This window comes from Lolium rigidum, chromosome 7 (genome assembly GCF_022539505.1).
Source record: "Lolium rigidum isolate FL_2022 chromosome 7, APGP_CSIRO_Lrig_0.1, whole genome shotgun sequence".
NCBI classification, from domain to species: Eukaryota; Viridiplantae; Streptophyta; class Magnoliopsida; order Poales; family Poaceae; genus Lolium; species Lolium rigidum.
This window is the reverse complement of record NC_061514.1, coordinates 138972977-138992533: the sequence shown is the minus strand read 5'-3', so window position 1 is coordinate 138992533 and position 19557 is coordinate 138972977. Positions and strand designations below refer to the sequence as shown.

General features: G+C 43.8%; 1 protein-coding gene across 1 annotated transcript; it reads left to right on the top strand.

Annotated features, from left to right (window-relative positions):
• Positions 1–13133: 13133 nt before the first annotated feature.
• On the top strand, positions 13134–17770 carry LOC124672063 (G-type lectin S-receptor-like serine/threonine-protein kinase At2g19130). The gene is made up of 5 exons (XM_047208355.1): positions 13134–13538; positions 13601–13743; positions 13897–13950; positions 14424–14496; positions 15038–17770. The coding sequence occupies exons 1-5, from the start codon at positions 13134–13136 to the stop codon at positions 17495–17497; spliced, it is 3135 nt and encodes a 1044-aa protein (XP_047064311.1). The 3' UTR covers positions 17498–17770.
• Positions 17771–19557: the final 1787 nt, after the last annotated feature.

The window sequence follows — 19557 nt, the reverse complement described above, 5'->3', positions numbered from 1 at the left end:
TATGCATGTGTGAATGAACTTGAATTTCATTGCATATACCAGGCAATTAAAGCCTAGCGGAGTATCCTCTAAATATTCAACCATGCAAAGCAACAAATGCAAGGCATGAAAGGCAAATGCTTAAGAACCAACAAAAGCAATTCTCTTAAACCCTCCAAACTTCTCCCCCATTGGCATCGATAGCCAAAATGGACGAAAGGTTTAGAAGGCCAATATAGTGAGTGTTCCTCCATATGTTGTGCATTTCTCATAATTGTGAGTGAAATCAAATGCACATATCCAATGACGAATACCGGGAGGAAATCCAACTATATTGAGGATCAAAGATTGCAAGAGAATAAGAAGGTGAGAAAGCTTCGACAAATGAAGCAAGCAATCCAATGACCCAAAAAGAAACACAAGCTTAATAAGAGGGAAGTAAAAACGAAGCTTGTGCCAAAAACAAGTATGAGTGCGTGAAGATGCAAATAGGATAAAACAAGCACTCATGACCAAGATCTTTGTGGAGTCATTAACAAGTCAAATAAGAATAAAGAAATAGACTCCAAAAAAGAGGGATATCAAAAGATATGCACCATCTCTTGTGTGTATAAGTTTCTCTAAGTGGACAACATCACGAAGACATTTATCCACAAAGAAACATGCACACACAAGATAGGTACAAGAGAGATGAGCAAGATATCCAAAACAAGCATGCTCAAGGACTTATCTCATTATAGAAAAGTAAAACCAAAAATCAAGTAATGAGATAACCAACTCCCAAAGAAAGCAAGGTTCCAAATAAACCAAACCCTCAACACTTTTCATGATGGCACAAAAGTAACGAAAAGAAAAGGTTTGTCTTTCAAGGTCAAATTCTTGAAACAAGGGAGTGTTCTAGCAAACATAGGAGAGCTCCCCCAAGATTAGTGCACTATTTAGAATTTTGCATTTGAATACAAAATGCACAAATGCGGGATTATTGATCAACCATGTTTATCAAAACACTAACAAGGTTCAAGTGAAATAAGGAGATCCAAAAGAAGCAAGGAAGACAAATGGGAGTCTAACCAACAAGGACAAATTCTTGGCAAGAAATAAGCAATTGAGCACATGTGCCAAGGTGAGGATGATCCGGAACAATACCACACAATTTATTACCAATCGTCCATGGACAAGAGGTGTATAGGAAATATCCATATGGTAGTTTGTGAGTATGTCCAAGATCATCTTTACAACTTAAGAAAGCTTATGGTAAAGTGGGATTTGTTTGAGCACACATGTCACATAGGAACTAGATAATCTATAATATCAACTCTATGTGACACAAACTCAAATGTTCACATTTTCTAGGCTTGTAAAATGCACAAGGCACAATACTCCCCCATAATGTGATAAAGACATTTTTCGTGCAAGAGGCAAATAAGAACCAAGTGAGATAATTAATGGACATTATAGAATTTTAGTTCATCATGTCGCACATTTTAGGATTGTTAAATGTACAAGCATATCACTCCCCCGAAATGGGATAGTCCATTAATTTCTCACATGAGCCAACAACTAAGATATCAATAAGATGAAATAGGCTCAACAAAGAACAATTGTACATGATGTGCCACCCAACATATATAATCAAGCAAGCAAGATAAGCAAGTAGGAGGCACAACATACACAACCACATGCAAGGTACAAAACCAACACATGTAAAAGGGGAGCGACTAACTTTAAATGTAAAGGAGTTGAGGACTCGTTACCGCAAGTAGGTGCATGGGTAAAGGATGAAAGGAATACAACTTGACTTGAGGAAGTGAGAATGATGAAGATCCCCTAAGTCTTCATGAGCTAGTCAAGCCTCCATGCCCTCCACATGTACCTATTGATCAAATTTTGGCTTGTTGGTCCCCAACCAAGTTGGGTCCTAAGAAGTTAGTCACAATAGGCTTGGCAACCCAAATGGTTCTTTTTACGAAACCACTTTGAGTGCCAACATATTTGGCAAACACATCGCCAACCTTATCCTTATGTAGAGAATAAGCGCCATGGATCAAGATAGGGTTGGATGAGTTAACACTAGTGCAAAAGGAGGAGATGTGGCCCTTCTCACGGCATATGTAGCATATTCTTTTCTTCCCCTTCTTCTCACTTGATTTCTCCACAACGGGAGCCTTGGCTTGATCCTTCTTGGGTAGCGGCCCTTCTTCAAGTTGAGGTAGACCTTGAGCTTGGCCTTGAGGTAGACCATGAGCTCCATCTTGAGGCCGCTTCCCTTGTTTCTTCACGCCAAGTGGCTTCTTCTTCAAGGGGCACAATCTAACATGATGCCCTTCAATCTTGCACTTGAAGCACACAATCTTGGCGGGGTCCTTCACATGCCCTTGGCCCTTCTTTCGCTTGTGCGAGGTGGACTTGTTCTTGTTGTTGGAGTTGAATCCAAGTCCACTCTTGTCATTGGGGAATTGCTTCCCTTCATGACCCTTTACCAAGTCCTTCTTCAAAGAAGTGACTTGGGCCTCGAGCTCTTCGATTTCCCTTACATGGTTAGTAACAACACAAGTACTAGAGGAAGTGGAAGCTTTATTGTTAGAGCAACAAGGCAAGGTATGTAATTCACCACAAGATATAGCAATAGCATGGGTGGGTGAATTACTAGCACTAGCACATGGAATTGTAGAACGAGGCATAGAAGGTAGTTCACCACAAGATAAGTCAATAGCATGAGTGGGTGAACTAAAAGCAATAGCACATGGCAAAATAGCATTTTGAGAGGTAGTGCTAGTACTCACATGAGGCTCACAAGATTTTACCTTTGACACGATAGCCTCATGGGCTAACTTTAGCAAATCATGAGAGACTAGAAGATCATCATGGGAGATAGAAAGCTTTCCATAATTTTCTTCCAATTTCTCATAATTGCTTGTTAGCAAAGCAAGTTGAGCCCTTAGCTCAACATTCTCCTTCAAGATGGAGGCTTCACAAGTGGTAGAGTTAGTAGCACAAGCATTCTCAATCATAGCACAAGGAGAAGGCAACTTAGCAAGCTCTATTAGGTTGAGAGCCTTAAATTGCTCATGTGAGTCGGTGAGTTTGATGAGCTCACTCTCAATAGCCCTAGAGCTACTTTTGAGAAGCTCAAAATCCTCAAGGAGTTTATCATGAGCAATTACTAGCTTAACATTTTTAATTTGAAAATCATGTGCCACCTCTAAGGCTCTATCACGAGATTCCTTTACCGTAGATAGCACTATAGCAAATTTCTCCTCAAGAGATTCATTGGTGATTTGTTGTTCTTTAAAAGCTTTAAGAGTTGCAATCTCGTTTGCATATTCGCGCTCATGCCCTTCCATTTTCTCAATACGTTTTTGCTCTCAATGGCAAAATTGAAGATTTTCATGAAGTTAGAGCAAGCAAATATCTTCTTATGAAGAGCATGAAAAACCTACTCTCCCAACTTGTTTAAGGAAGCAACATTAAGTCCTTCCATATCATCATCCTCATCATCATTAGATCGATAGGGTTCCAAGGAAGGAGATACCTTAGAAGCCTTAGCCATAAGGCAAGTGTAGGGACCGTGCGATGAACTACTTGAAGCTCCATCCAAGATCTTGTCTTGGCCCATAGTATCTTCGGTTTCCTCTACATTGTTAGTCACACAAGTACTAGAGGAAAGCAAAGCATCTTCATTGTGGCAACAAGACAAGGCAAGCATATCAACATGGAATGAAGATATGCAAGGACTATCAACACTAGCATGTAAAGCATTTATAGTGCTACAAGTGTTAAAGTCCAAAGATGAGACATTGCAATGGGATAGGGATGAAGAATCATCAAGAGAAAGCTCACCATCAACAATGCAATGTTCATCACCACTCACCATACCATTACCTTGTGTCTTACCACACATTGCTGAAGTGGAAGGAGTGTGATCATCCTTAATGGTCTTGGATTCACCATATGTATCTTGAAGCTTTTTCCAAAACTCATGAGCACTCCGGAAAGGTGCGATGGAGGAAATCACTACATGACTCACAACATGACAAAGCACTTTAGTAACTTGAGCATCTAGATAAGAGTTTTTCTTCTCCTCAAAAGTTGGATTTTGTGGATCCTTAGGAGGAGAAAAACCCATATCAAGAATTTTCTCCACATGTGGGTGCATGCCCCTAAAATAATCAAGCATGTAGAATTTCCAAGCATCATAATTAGTGCCATCAAATGTAAAGGTGGAAATGTGCACTAATCCTCTAGCCAACGTCATACTCTCTAGGTGGTGAAGCCCAACAAGATAAGAGAGCCCTAGCTCTGATACCAATTGAATGTTCTTAGGACGTCGCCTAGAAGGGGGGGTGAATAGGCGGTGTATAAAAACTTCTACTTGAGAGCTAAACTAGGCGGAATAAAACTACACATGTGTTTACTAGTTTAGCTCAAGGCCTATCAACTAGGGGTTTGCCTAAGAGCACCAACAACCTATGCTAGCATGATGAGCACAATCTGATAACAAGCTAGGTATAGTACATCAAGCAAGATAGATATAACAAGGTAAAGCGAATAGGTTAAGGAGCTCGGGTTGAGAAGTAACCGGTGCACGAGGAGACGACGATGTATCCCGAAGTTCACACACTAAGGTGCTACGTCTCCGTCTGGAGCGGTGTGGAGGCACGAGGCACTCAAATGAGCCACTAGGGCCACCGTATTCTCCTCGAGCCTTTCCACCAAAGGAAAGCCTCGATCCACTAAGGGACACTTGAGGGTGGTCACCGAACCCGTACAAGCTTGGGCAAACACCCAAGTATCGGCTTGAGGCAACTCCACAACACGGAGGCTCTCAAGTACACGGCCACAAGAGGATATAACACACCACCAAGCCACCAAGATGCTAATGTGCCACAAGAGGCTAACACACTCCACCAAGGAAACCAACTCCACCAAGGATGCTAATGCGCCACAAGAGGCTAACACACTCCACAAAGGAAACCAACTCCACCAAGGATGCTAATGCGCCACAAGAGGCTAACACACTCCACAAAGGCCACAGTGCCACAAAGACCACCACACCACTAAGACGATAGGATCACTAAGGCTACAAGGCCACAAAGGAGACACGGTGCCACAAGAGGCAACACGGCCACTAAAGGCAAGATGGCCACTTAGGCAAGATGGCCACTAAGGCAAGAACACCACTAAGGACGAACACACACTCTACGAGATCGAAACCCCGGAGAGAACTCAAACCGATGCACTTAATGCAATGGCTAAGAACACCACTAAGATGCCCAAGTTCTTCTCCCCCAAATTCCAACAAAGCTAGAAGAAGCTATTGGGGGAATAAGGGAGGAAGAACAAAGAGTGGAGAAACACCAAGAAACTCCAAGATCTAGATCTAGCAAGATCCCCTCACTTGGAGAGGGATTCAATTGGTGAAGCTCTAGATCTAGATCTCCTCTCTCCTTTCCCCCAAAAATATGCAACAAATAGTGGGGGATCAAGAGGAGGAAAGCAAGAACCCAAGGTCAACAATGGAGGAGAGAGAATGGAGGGGAAGGGTTAGTTAGGTCGGAGGTGGAAGAGAGGTATATATAGGGGGCCCAGAAATATAGCTGTTGGGCTGGAAAAACGGTCAGATTCGCGTCCCAAGCAGTACTACCGCTTGTCAAAGCGGTACTACCGTCGCACACGAACTGTGCAGAAACCAGCTGAAAATCGGGCCAAACCGGTAGTACCGCTTACTGGAGCGGTACTACCGCTTGGTGTAAATCTGATGCAAATTGAAGAGAGAGAGAGGAAGGCAGCGGCGGCAGATCATGGCAGTGCATGCAGCAGCAGCGTGGGGCTGGCGTGCAGCGGCGCGTGGCAGAAGGATCCCGCGCGGGATCGAGCCTTGCTCTCCCGCGGGTCAACGCCTCGATGGGCGCGGGCGGGAGATAGGCGCGGCAGGCGAGCAGAGGCTCGGGCGAGCGGGGCTTCCCGCGTGGAGGTGGAGCGGGCCAGCGGGCGGCGGCCCAACTGCGGGAGGAAGGGTGAGGGCTTGGAGGAAGAAAGAGGAGAAAAAGAAAAAATAAACGGGCCGGTAGTACCGGGCCGGTACCGTAAGTGGGCTACGGTACTACCGGGCTGGTACCGGCCTGGTACCGCTGTGTGTCCAGTAAGCCAAAACCGCACGAGCGGTACTTGGGCCGGTATCGCCAGCGGTAGTACTGCCCGGCCCAAAAAGCTTTTTCTTTTTCTTTTTCAAATAGATGCATACGGAAAACGCAATATCTTGAGCTAGGAAGATCGGAATGACGTGAAACCAATTTTGTTGGAAAGAGGGCGACAAGAGCTACATCTTTACAAGGTGAAATCATGCAAAGGAGTGAGTGGTGATTTTCTCATGGTCATAGAGGTGTAACCTCTCAATACGGTATATCGGGAAAATCATCACTCTCGCATATGCAACATGCGATGCAACCGAAATCCGTTTCATGCATAAGAACCAAGAAGAACCAAGAACACGATGCAATGCATGCAAGGTTTGAGCTCTCTCCGATGATGCGACCCACTATCCTATCGAGCACAAACCTTGTCCTTGCGCGTTCTTCTCGAGTCGGCAAGCTCCGTCTTCATACTCTTCATGATTGTACATGCCACTGTCTTCCTTCAACATATACGCCACCGTCTTCTTCCATCTTGTACGCACGCCACCGTCTTCATCCATCTTCAACGCCGTCTTCTCTCTTCATCTTCTACGCCGTCTTCTCTCTTTCATCTTCAACACCGTCTTCGTATCTCTTCGACACCGTCTTTGTCATTGTACTTTGTCTTCTCCATGTTACAACCTTGAGTCCAACACATAGCTATGGACTTGACCTAAGACTGATTCTCAATGCAACCGTTAGTCCATGGGGATTGTCATCAATTACCAAAACCACACATGGGGCAATGGACATGTTCTTACAAGAATGAGGTCGATCAAGTCTCATAATTACTATGATAATGATAGAAACAATGATTATTTTATTATTATGAGAGAAATTTTCAGGATACCTCACAATAGATTAGAATTGTTCCAGCCATTATTTTTTGATATTTGGGCTTTGGAGGAGGAATGGGTATTTCAAAGCTTCCAATTGTAAGAACCCTTGGTTCAATGGAATTAGCACTCTTCTTTGGTGATTCACCATATCTCTTCTTTGGAAAATATATAGTGTGCTCCTTCCCTTTTACATTGAATGTAACCTTGCTTCAATACAACTAATCACAACCCCTACAGAATTTAGAAAAGGTGTACCAAGAATAATTGATAAGTTATCATCTTTAGGGATTTCTAATATCACAAAGTCTATAGGGATCTGCACATTAGCAATCATGATAGGAACATCTTCACACATACCATGCAATAGGAATAACAATGGATTTATCAACCATTTGAAGTGAAACTTCAGTGGGGACTAACTTATTTAAATTTAGCTTCTTACAAAGAGAAAAAGGCATGAACCTTGCTCCAGCTCCAAGGTCACAAAAGACATACTTCACATAGGTTTTTTTTATTGTGCAAGAAATAGTTGGAATACCTAGATCTCCACACATTTCATGTAGCTTTCCCTTAAAAGAATAGTCAGCAAGTATGGTAGTGATAGCTTCATTGGGTATTTTCCTTTTGTTAGTAACAATATCTTTCGTATATTTGGAATAAGTAGGAATCTTAATAGCATCGACTAAAGTAATTTGCAAATAATAAACTTTTTATAAATTCTATAAAATTTTCAAACCTTGCACCATCTGAAGTTTTCATTGCCTCTTGAGGATATGGTATGGGTCTTTGCACCCATGGATCTCTTTCCTTACCTTTTGGTTGAGGTGGAGGCTTCTTCTTGTTAATTTTGTCCATAGAACATTGAGTGTCTTCCCTTGCAGGATTCTTCATTATTCTCATCTTCATGTGGCTCTTCATTTGGTTGAGACATTTCCACATCATCTTCTTTATTATTATCTTCAGTTTCAACATCAGAAATAGATACATCATTGTCTTATTCTTCATAATTTCCATTAACTTCACTTTCATTTGAAGATTCTCCTACAAAAAATCTTCTTAAGAGCCTCTTGCTCTTTTCTCTTTGGATGCCCATCAGGATAATCAGGATCCTGAGTGCTGGAGCATCCCCTAGTGTTAACTCCACACACTGACATCTTCTCAGCAAGAAGCTTCGCATATAGTTTTTTTTGAAGAGAAATCATTTGCTACACTTGATTATTCATCATTTTTCAATGCTTAACAGTCATCTTAATAGAATCTACACACGAACTTACCCTTTCATGAAGGACTTTGATTTTTTTAGAGTTTACTATTATATCCCTTTCAATATCATGGTCAAAAGCTTATTGGTAATAAGTAAAGTCATCTAAATGACCAACATAGGATATTACAGTAGGAGGTGATACCTTTCCATTACATCCAGCAGAACATATAACATGGACTTGAATAGGAAAACATAGTTTATCAATACGAAACTTGGCACCCGTTTCAGAAAGTTCCTTCAACTCGGAAGTTTCTTTAATAGACCTTGACGCTTCTTTCATGTCCTCGTTAGATAATTTATGAATACCTCTCGGGTTATGGATCACTTCTATTTTCTCTTCCTCTTAAATATGCGAATCATTATAATTTTGATTAATGGTGTTCAAAAATTCTTTAGCTTCCTCAACAGTCCCGTGCCTAAAAATATTTCATGCAACATTGTCGAGATAAGATCTAGATCTTTCAGTTAGTCCATTGTAAAATGTACCAAGGAACTCATTATCTTTAAAACCATGAGTATGACATCTCCTCTCAAGGGGACAATATCTCCCCCAAGCTTGAGGAATACCCTCCTCCTTACTTTGCACAAAGTTACTAATTTCAGCAATCATGACATGTATTTTACTAGAATGGAAATTCTTATTATAGAACAAGTATATGCACACCTCTTTGCTAGTGATTGACTTTGGATCTAATGAGTTATACCAAGCTTTTCTTTTCATACCAAAGAGAAAGGAAATAATTTCAAGAAGTAATAGCATTGTTGGATTCACTTTTCCCATATAGGCAAGATAGGTCATTAAGATTTGTTAGGTGCTCACAGGGGAATTCATCTTCTTTATCATAGAGTTTATATGCTTCGACCCTTTCTATTATTTCAGAGTCAACAATGAACTCATAATATTTTTATTTAATGTATATTGTAGGTGCATCAATTTTACTAGCCACATGGAATAACTCTGATAGACAAGTACTCGAACTAGCATCATATTTATCCAAATCATCTAAATTAAGTTTCACGAAAGCTTCAATAAAAACAATATCTAGTTTCAATATCATTTTCATCATAAAGTTCATCGTATTCATATTTAGATTCTATATCATCATTAGATAAATACTTAGATAAATCATGTGTCCCCTCTTTATCCTTGCAGTGGAGGGCACAATTAACTTCTTAGCAAAATATTTATCCTTTCCCGTGGTGAGAATCAAAAAGTACAACAATTAAATGATAACAAGTGGTCTTACCAATAACGCTAGGTTTCCCGACAACGGCGCTCAAAAATGTCTCGATGCCCACAAGTATAGGGGAGCACTGAAATCTTCGACGGAAAGTATTATCCAAATTTATAGTTTGACTCAAGGGGAACACAAGAATATCAATAAGATTTTAGAAATTGAGACATCACTGCCAACCACACATGTATATCAATAAAATCACAAAGCAAGTGGTGATTTATAGCAGTTGATTCAAAGCAATAGAACAAGTAGCAAACAATAGTAGAAGATTTCCAGTTTTCACCGAAGGTAGTGATGTGTAACTTTCAATGGCTAGAGGTGTAGACATGATGTGATAGCGCGGTGTCGCATGAATGATATTGATCATATAATGTAATTCTAATAATATATCATTTATCTCTAATTTAGTTGTGTGTAGGTTTGTGATCCAAATATAGTTATGCATACTAACCAAGAGAATTTGCATAACATATTTTGTTCTGCCTGCCAATTAAGGTCTATCCTTTCGAATAGCCCAGAACAAAGCATTAACACTTCATGAACACACAATATCCTCAAACTATTGCATATATGATGGGGCAATAGAAGTTCTGTACTGAAATCATGTCAGTCGGACTGCACCAACACGCATTAAACATAGCAAAAGTTTACCAACACTCATACAAGAATATCCTCAAGACAAATACCACAAATCTCGATACATATGAATGATTACATGATCAATATCATCCAATCCCTTTCCACCTCACATGCCTACAGAGAACTACTCACACATGATGATAGAGAGTGAGCAGATGGTTGTTGGTGATGACGTCAATGGCGATGATGGTGGAGAAGACCTCGAAATCTCCCCTCCGGCATGGAGAGCAGGACCAATCTGTCCCCCGAAACGAAGATTGTGGATGTGAGGGCGCTCTGTTTAGCAAAAAAAGTATGTGCCTCTAGATACCTAGGTTTTTCTGGTATATATGGGAGTATGCCAAAGGAGAGACCGTGACAATGCTCCAGTGCCAAAATTGCATGGGTGGCACACCCAGGGGTGCTCCACATGTACTCTTTTAGGCCTTATGGCCCCTCTCGTGTGATTCCTAAGCTCGAGGCTCATTGTTTTGGTGAAAAACTAGCGTGTTATTTTTATCAGCAATTTTATCTAAGTATCGTGAGATTTCAGAGCAAATCATCGAGCAAATTAGTTGGAAAAGTAGGTACATTTGATATGTATCAGAAAGCTACAAGAATTTAAACATATTGGCTCAATCTAATTGCTTTGATTAGTTAGGCATATCCATCATGTCATTCTCCTAATTACACGATCCAACTATTAATTGACAACACATGTCCATGGTTAGGAAACCTTAGCCATCATTAACCAATGGACTTGTATTAGAGGCTTACTAGGGACACAATGTTATTTATGAAACTAGACATGTATTATGTTTCTGGTTAATATTATTCTAGTATGGAGTATAAACATCTATCATGAGCAATGAAATATGATAATAGTAATATTATTATTGTCTCTAGGGCCCTCCTCAGAGGCAATGCGGACATTACATTTGAGACAATCACATCATATGTTGTACAATATTATATAGGACGAATATTGCTCAGTCAGAGGCTTATGTCCCAACCAATTGTCTTCTCATAACCTAGTGTTCTTCACATTATCAATTTCAAATGAACCTTTACTGAAAAATCACTTTTGAAATTCTTGAGGCCCTTTCAAAATGGTGAGTCACTTGGATTGGTTGAAAGTAAGATAAGGTTTTTATAGTGTAGATAGTTGTTGCATAGTAATTCTTTCCATACACCCTCTTCATTTAAAAGGTTAAACAACCACTTGCTCAATAAGCTTTTATTTTTATTTCTAAAACCTCAACTCCCAACCCACCATGGTACTTTGGTCTACAAATCATATTCAATTTGGTTAATCTAGCTTTGCCTCACGCGCCAGCCCCGCTACAGCGTCACGCCCGCCTCCATCTCATAGCACGCACCATCATCTCCTTGCCCGACGATGCACAACCACACACTAATCTACACTTTCGAGGACGCCACTACGTTCACCGCAACTCTCCTATGTCCCCTTTGGAGGCGAGGGCCAATGCCACAACGAGAAGCCGACTGCAACAACAACGAGGATGTGTGCTGGGAGGGGAGGCTAGAGGAGGTAGGGTTAGATTCCATCGAGCCGCCCAGGAGGAGCGACTCAAGGGGCATGTGGCTGTAGGGTAGGTAGGTGGCCAACATCGTGGTAGTTGAAACAAGACCCAATGGTGTCAATTCATGTTAGAAAGGTAAGTGAGCACATAGTTTAGGCGGTGTTTCGTTCCTAGACACATTTTCCAATCCAAAGTTTGATAGTTGGGTACTACCTATGTTCCAATGAACACAAATTTTTTTTAAAGTCATGTAAACTTCTACCAAGTTTTCAGAAAAAATATTAACATGTACAATACAAAATGAATGCCATTAGATACATCATGAAATATCTTTTCATATGATATTTATATAATATCATAGTCTTAAATCTGAAGAGGTTAAATCTGAAGAGGTTGATAGGTCAAAGAAGTGTGCGACAAGGTAGAAGAGAGAGCAACAGGGTAGTGGATTTTCTAGCTAAACTAACCAAATCGGCTAGTAGCTGTATTTGCATGAGTGACCTGCCTACCCTTGTAAGAGACCGTGTAACACAAGACGTCATGGCGACATGGCAAGTGTTGCTAGCTAAATAATAATATTACAATCTTTAATAGTTTTTTCCTAAAAAATTAGACCAAGTTACTTTTATAAACTTAAAGCATACGGCCAGCTTTAAATTAATAAAACCTCACATCGTAGCGTTTACTAAGCGTGATTTTTCGGAAAAAATATAAACACATTGTTCATTGAAATTGAGGGAGTATGTATTTGGATCTTAGAATTGTCACGCTTCATAATCTATATGGTCCACTCCACTTGTCATAGAACGAAATCTTTGCCAATTTTTACCACACTTTATGGTTCTAAATTTTTCAGCCACACTTGTTAAATTTAGGCTTTGCAAGATAATACTGTAGTATGATTAAGAACCAATCAAACCCTTTTACAGCACATATGTGGCAATGTATCCATCCAGATGACTGAATTGGCACTCACCATTCATTGATCTACCCGTAGAAGTGGTATATTTCCATCGAGACACGACTAAGAACTTTTTCTTCTGAACCTTCAGTTTGTGCAGACTGCAGAATGAGCCATGCACGTGACAATGGCATGGCCGCAACACACCGTTCCGCTGTACACGGTGGTCGGTGCACGGTCGCTCCTGCGGGTTGGAAAACAGAATACTCCTAGAAGATGCCCTCATCCTCCAGTGGTGGGTCCTTCAATCCTCCCAACGTCACGGCAGCCAATACCATCCTACTCTCCCCGTTCTCGCGGATCGCCAATAGCAGAGGCGTCACGCAGCCGTCCGATCACATCGCACGCTCCAGAATCACCCAGCGCAGGACACCAAACCCGCCATCAACCGCCCGAAATATTTCGCGATCCCGCCTTCCCAGCCGCTACAAATACATCGTCCCCCAGATCCGAACCTCACAACGCCATTCCAACCTCGAATCCTCCAAATCCCATCTCGCTCCTCCCGCCACCTCCGATGGCCAGGACCAAGCAGACGGCTAGGAAGTCGACGGGAGGAAAGGCGCCGCGCAAGCAGCTGGCCACCAAGGCCGCGAGGAAGAGCGCGCCGGCGACCGGCGGCGTGAAGAAGCCTCACAGGTACAGGCCGGGCACGGTGGCGCTCAGGGAGATCAGGCGCTACCAGAAGAGCACGGAGCTCCTGATCAGGAAGCTGCCCTTCCAGCGGCTGGTGAGGGAGATCGCCCAGGACTTCAAGACCGACCTCCGCTTCCAGTCCTCCGCCGTGTCCGCGCTGCAGGAGGCCGCCGAGGCCTACCTCGTCGGGCTCTTCGAGGACACCAACCTCTGCGCCATCCACGCCAAGCGCGTCACCATCATGCCCAAGGACATCCAGCTCGCGCGACGCATCAGGGGCGAGAGGGCCTGATTGATTAAGAGAGATCTGTTCTGAAGGTGTTCGGTGTGCTGGTGGTCTGTGTGTAGGGAATAGTAGAACCTAGCAGGCATGTTGCTTTGCTTTCTGTAGTGGTAGCTCGCCTCCTGGGCTCAGTTTCAATGAAATGTTACCTGTGTTTCAATGCCTGCTGTCTGAATGCTATTTCTTCCATGATCTTCTCTATTTTACTGTATGCAAGCGAGATCTGAAACTGAGGTGCGATGTGCAGACAACATGGTTTATTGAATCGACCGGGTTAGTTTCAGTTCAATGCAGCCGGCGAATGCTTGAAACGTTAAATCTGATTGTCATGTTTAATCTGGAGATTTTGATTTCTTGATAGGAATGAATCTGGGTATGTTGCCGACCGCCTGCCAATGCTGAAGAATAGTACACAGTTCTTTGCCTTGTTTTGGGCATCTGCCTTGCCGTGACGGCCTCATTACTCATTAGCAGGCCCAGGCCCTTTGTAGAACCGACCCCCAAACACCAATCACTTCGGCCGGATTTGCAGCTGCTTGGCCCTTGTCTTCGTGGCTCCGCCACTCGCAAGGATGGCTCCGTTTCGCCACTGCTCGGCGCGAGCTCGTCCGTTGCGGCACAGCGCAGGTCTCACCGTTTCACTCGGTGAGCAATTAAAAAATGTTTTTGACAGGGTAAATGCTCATGATTATCTGGTAGAAAAGTTGTAGATCGGAATTGCTGTGAATGCCTTCGGTTCAGAATCAACCCTAGCCCACCAACTGTAGTTTGCTAGTTTCAGGTTTATTTGTTTCCCTGAGGTTTGAATGCGAGATTTGGTTAGATGATCCGTGCTTCTTTCAATTGTTCAGTTAAGACTGGTTGTGATCAATGCGATTTTGTTTTCAGAACCTGGCAGGACAGTAGTAATGCCCTTTCACTGAAGAGCACAAGTTGGGTGAGGATACATGCTGCCAGCCAGGTGATGTCTGCATTTTAGCGTAAGCTAGTTTTTCGTCACATATCTGTAGTTTTATGGGTGCTGTAATTCTGTGAAGCTGACTGCAAAGTGGTAATACATCGATCTTGATTTGTTACCGCTCGCGGAGGCCAAATGTAACTAGACGGTGACTGCGAAATCAGAGTAGTTATTGCAGACTCGCAAGTGTTCCAAAGACTGGTTTCAGTCTCTAGTCTAAGAAAAAGCATTGGCAGCTGAAAAATCATTTGTTAGTTGGCAGTTAGCTGTTGTTCTGTTATTCAGGTGTCTCTGTTTCCTTGATGCTGATTGAACCTGACAAATTTATGGCTGTTGTGAATTGTGATCACTGAAGGTCTTATGCCGTTGTCAGGATGTTTCACTCAACAGCTTTGTGGTTACCATTTAAGCCGTGTCCCAGCGGCAAGGGAACCTGTCGGACTCCCCAGTCTCCACCATGACTGAATCTTGTCCTGTGCTGTACTATGTTTGCCTCGTTTCCTGATATTAAGGTAGCACAGGCCATTTCTATGCTTCATATCAGTTGCAGACTGTTCCCCATCTCTTCGACTTCAACATGTTTCTTCTTCTCCTACTAGTTCTTGGTCATACGTTCACCCTACAAATTCTTGTGTCCTCTGTTGCCACCAACTTCATTTCACCTGGCCAAGAACTTGTTTACGGTGACAATCTTTTCTCCTTGGATGGGAAGTTCGCGCTCGGCTTCTTCCAAACAGGCAGTAAGTCCCACAACACTTTGAACTGGTACTTTGGCATTTGGTTCAGTAAAGTGCCCACAATAACTCCAGTCTGGGTCGCAAACTGTGATGATCCAATCAAAGAACCTGCCCTAGTTCGGTTCACAATCTCCCGGGATGGCAATCTTGTTGTCTTAGACAAGCCTAACAATTCCATGATATGGTCTAGCCAAGTTAGTATCAGAACCAACACGACTATTGCCGTGCTCACGAACAATGGAAACCTTGTCCTACAAAATACCTTAAGCTCATCTGACATTTTATGGCAGAGTTTTGATCACCCAACAGATACTTTCCTCCCCGGCGCAAAGATTGGCTGGGACAAGGACACTGGTTTGACCCGCCGTCTTGTTTCCAGAAAGAACTTGATTGACCCAGCTCGTGGCCGTTACTGTTATGAGTTAGGTCCTAAAGGGTTGATACTTACACCTTTGAACTCATCCATAGTGTACTGGTCTAGCGGGGAATGGAATGGACAGTATTTTAGCTTGATACCAGAGATGGTAAGCCACAACTTGATAGACTTCAAATTTGTAAACAACAAGCATGAAGAGTACTTCACATTCACCTTGCTGAATGACACGATGATCATGCATCACCGCCTTGATGTATCTGGTCAAATGAAGACATTAATTTGGGATGAGGTCTCACAGGCTTGGCTAGGTTCCTACTCCAACCCTAAAGCTCAATGTGATGTCTATGCTCTCTGTGGACCATTCACTGTGTGCAGTGACAACCCAGCTCAATATTGTAGCTGTATGAAGGGCTTCTCCATAAGATCGCAAGAGGATTGGGAGCTAAGTGACAGAAGCGGTGGATGTGTGAGAAATACTCCTTTAAACTGTAAAAGTAACAGGAGTACTACAGGAATGACTGATGAATTCTACTCCATGTCTAATGTGGAACTGCCTCAGAATGCTTACAAGATAGGTGCTGCTACTAGTGCTAGAGAATGTGCAAATGTTTGCCTGAGATATTGCTCTTGCACTGCATATTCTTTCATCGACAGTATATGCACTATTTGGCACGAGGAACTCATCAATGTAAAGCAACAGCATATTGACACTATGGATACAAATGGTGCAGTACTTTATCTTCGCCTTGCTGCAAAAGAGATGCAAACTCGAAAATCAGGCAAAAGAGTGACAATCAGGGTTACCACAATTATCATTGTCACTGCATTGAGTTTGCTGGCACTTATATTGCTAGTTTTCCTACTGACTATTTTGAGAAACAATCGGGGGCGGTCTGGTGGCACGCTGAAAAATCTCCAAGACGGTGGTGGAATTATTGCATTTAGGTACACTGATTTGCAGCGGGCAACGAAAAATTTCCTGGAGAAGCTAGGTGCCGGTGGCTTTGGTTCCGTGTTCAAGGGATATCTAACTGAATCAGCTACAATAGCAGTGAAAAGGATCGATGGGGCTTGTCAAGGAGAAAAACAATTCAGGGCTGAGGTGGCTTCAATCGGAGTTATACAACATATCAATTTAGTTAGACTGATTGGTTTTTGTTGCGAGGGTGAACGGAGGTTGCTTGCATATGAGCACATGCCAAATCGCTCTCTTGACATGCATCTATTTCAGAACAACAGCACAGTTTTAGGCTGGAGTACTAGGTATAAAATAGCTCTGGGAGTTGCTAGAGGACTGGCCTACCTGCATGAGAGGTGCCAAGACTTGATCATACACTGTGACATCAAGCCGCAAAATATACTTCTGGATGCATCATTTGTTGCTAAAATTGCTGACTTCGGTATGGCCAAGTTAATGGGGAGGGATTTTAGTCGGGTTCTGACTACAGCTAGGGGAACTGCAGGATACCTTGCACCAGAATGGATAAGCGGGGTTGCTATCACAGCAAAAGTCGACGTTTACAGCTACGGGATGGTGTTAATGGAAATCATATCAGGAAGACAGAACTCAATTGAACAATACAATGCAGGTGGTGATTGCGCTGTTTTCTTCCCCGTGCATGCTGCGCAAATGCTTCTTGAGGGAGATGTGGCGAGCTTGGTGGATGAAAAATTATCTGGTGATGTAAATCTAGAGGAGGCTGAACGGCTATGCAAGGTTGCTTGTTGGTGCATTCAGGATGACGAGTCTGATCGACCCACAATGGGCGAAGTTGTTCGTATTCTAGAGGGTCTGCTTGACCTTGAAGTGCCGCCGATGCCACGGCTACTTGAGGCGATTACAAGGAGCTCACTTCCAACATCCTCCTACTTCTGTAATCCATCAGAATAATGAAGCTGTACATGTGAAACAAGCATCTATATTATTCAAGTCAGTAAGCTAGTACCGTTCGTCCATACCAGCCTCCAGGTGTGTATATCATTATGCATTTCTTTGACAACCTTGTATTTTCCTTTTTTCCTGTGGACGGTGCAACAAAGTGGTTTGCTTTATTTTACGCCACATTTGCAAATTCTCCCTGTTTCCACTGTCTCCGGCAGACTGGCAGAGTGTCAATTCAGGGGAGTTTGGCCTATGTTCACAGGAGCATGTAATGCAATTCTATGGAAGAGAAGAAATAAAAATATTGAGAATTCAGTGCAATCTCTGCAGGAACTATTGAGAATACAAAGAAATACGGAGTACTGTCCAGGCGTGTCTTGTCTCATTTGTCAGATTGTTTACTGTCATCTCCGCAATCTCCCATTTAGGCTTGCTTAGATAGTGTATAATCCGGTGAGAATACAACTAACCTCCTAAATAAATCTAGCGGTCCAAACTTTGCGTGGAACTGATTTTACTCCTTTCTTAGGGCAAGGAGATGCAACCCTTGCGAATGACTGATTTTGTTCTTCCATGATTTGCCGCCTTCTGAATGCCATTTACCCCTCCCTGTCCGAGATAGTTCATAGCAAAACTGTTCTCTTCCATGGCAAATAAGTGGGGTATCTGGGAGGAATAGTACACAAAATTTCTGTCTGATTCCATGATGTTGCCCCGTCATTATGGTTTCTTTTTTAGATCAAAGGCCAACGGCCCGATGTTAAATTAATAACATCCTCAACGGTGACAAGATACAAGGTGCTGAATCCAGCTTACAAAATACACCAACACACCCACACGGACTACCACCAAGGCTACAACCGGAAACACGAACAATGGTCACCACCCTTACGAAGACAACGCAAAATCGGAGAGGAAATCGGACAACAATAGTTGTCGGGCCGGAGCTCACCCTAGAGTGAGCCAACGAACACGCACACCGTCAACAAAACTCCCTGTAGCAGCCCACCAGCGGCCGACCACCACCAGGCATCGACCACCGCCGATCACAAACCAACAAGCAGCACCGGGGTAACCCAACAGGGGAGTAGGGCACGACACAAGCCTTGCCGAAGATTGCCAAGCGCAGGGCCAACGCCATCCGAAGATACCGCGGCTCCGCCACACCACCATTGGAGAGCCGCACGCTGCTAACTCCAAGACGGTGTCTTGAAGAAGACGACACAAGAGCGCCACCACCGCCTGATCTGAGGATCTTAGGTTTTCACCCACAACACGAAGGAGGACCAAGAGCACCACATCGACACCTTCAAGAAGGAAACGACGTCCGCATGCTTCGCCGACCGGCCCAGGAATGGGCAAGGGTTTCCCCTCGGCATAACCTCTCCGCCTCCAACACCAGGAACATGACACCGCCGAGACGATACCCGCTCCACCGCCACAACGCACTGCTCGCCGAACACCACGCCGCCCTCACGACCGTGGTACCGGCCAACACCAGAGCCATTGGCTCGCCCGCCAACCAACATGGCTCCCACCTTCCAGGGCCGCCGCCCCAACTTCCTAACTCCTCGCATCGCCGGATCGACCAAAAAATGCAGACCACTATGGTAGAAAGGGACCCGACCCGAACAACTCGACCTCAGCTACTTCAGCGCCCACACCACCACGACCCCTTCTGACTTGGCGCGCTGCAACCAGCGCGGTTCCCACCAACACCAACACGGAAGAAGCAAGGTGGGGCAGTGAAACCCGACGTGAAGGGCACCTCCCACTAGATTGGCCCCAACATCCCCCATGGCTGCCGACAACAATAAATCAGGGGAGGGGGGAGGATAGGCTCCCAAGGGCCAGGCCCCTGCCTTGACCCAAGGGCCCAGACGACCAGGACGAGGGCGCACCCAACGGCCCTCCCGGATCCTCGCCCGCTGAAGCCGCTCGCCGGAACACCGCGCCTGACCGAGCCGCCGCCGTCGCGCGGAGCGCCTTCCTGCACTAGGAGGAAAAATGTGCCCAGCCCGCCAACGAGCCGCGAGGATGGGGCCTCGCTGCCGCCGTCAGTCGCGACA

Bases quoted from the DNA above. Each gene is read 5' to 3' on its own strand.
- LOC124672063 (XM_047208355.1), top strand. From the start codon at position 13,134: ATGGCCAGGACCAAGCAGACGGCTAGGAAGTCGACGGGAGGAAAGGCG. The intron at 13,539-13,600 runs GCCTGATTGATT...GTCTGTGTGTAG, and splicing joins GACGCATCAGGGGCGAGAGG to GGAATAGTAGAACCTAGCAG. The intron at 14,497-15,037 runs GTGATGTCTGCA...GCTTCATATCAG, and splicing joins GGATACATGCTGCCAGCCAG to TTGCAGACTGTTCCCCATCT.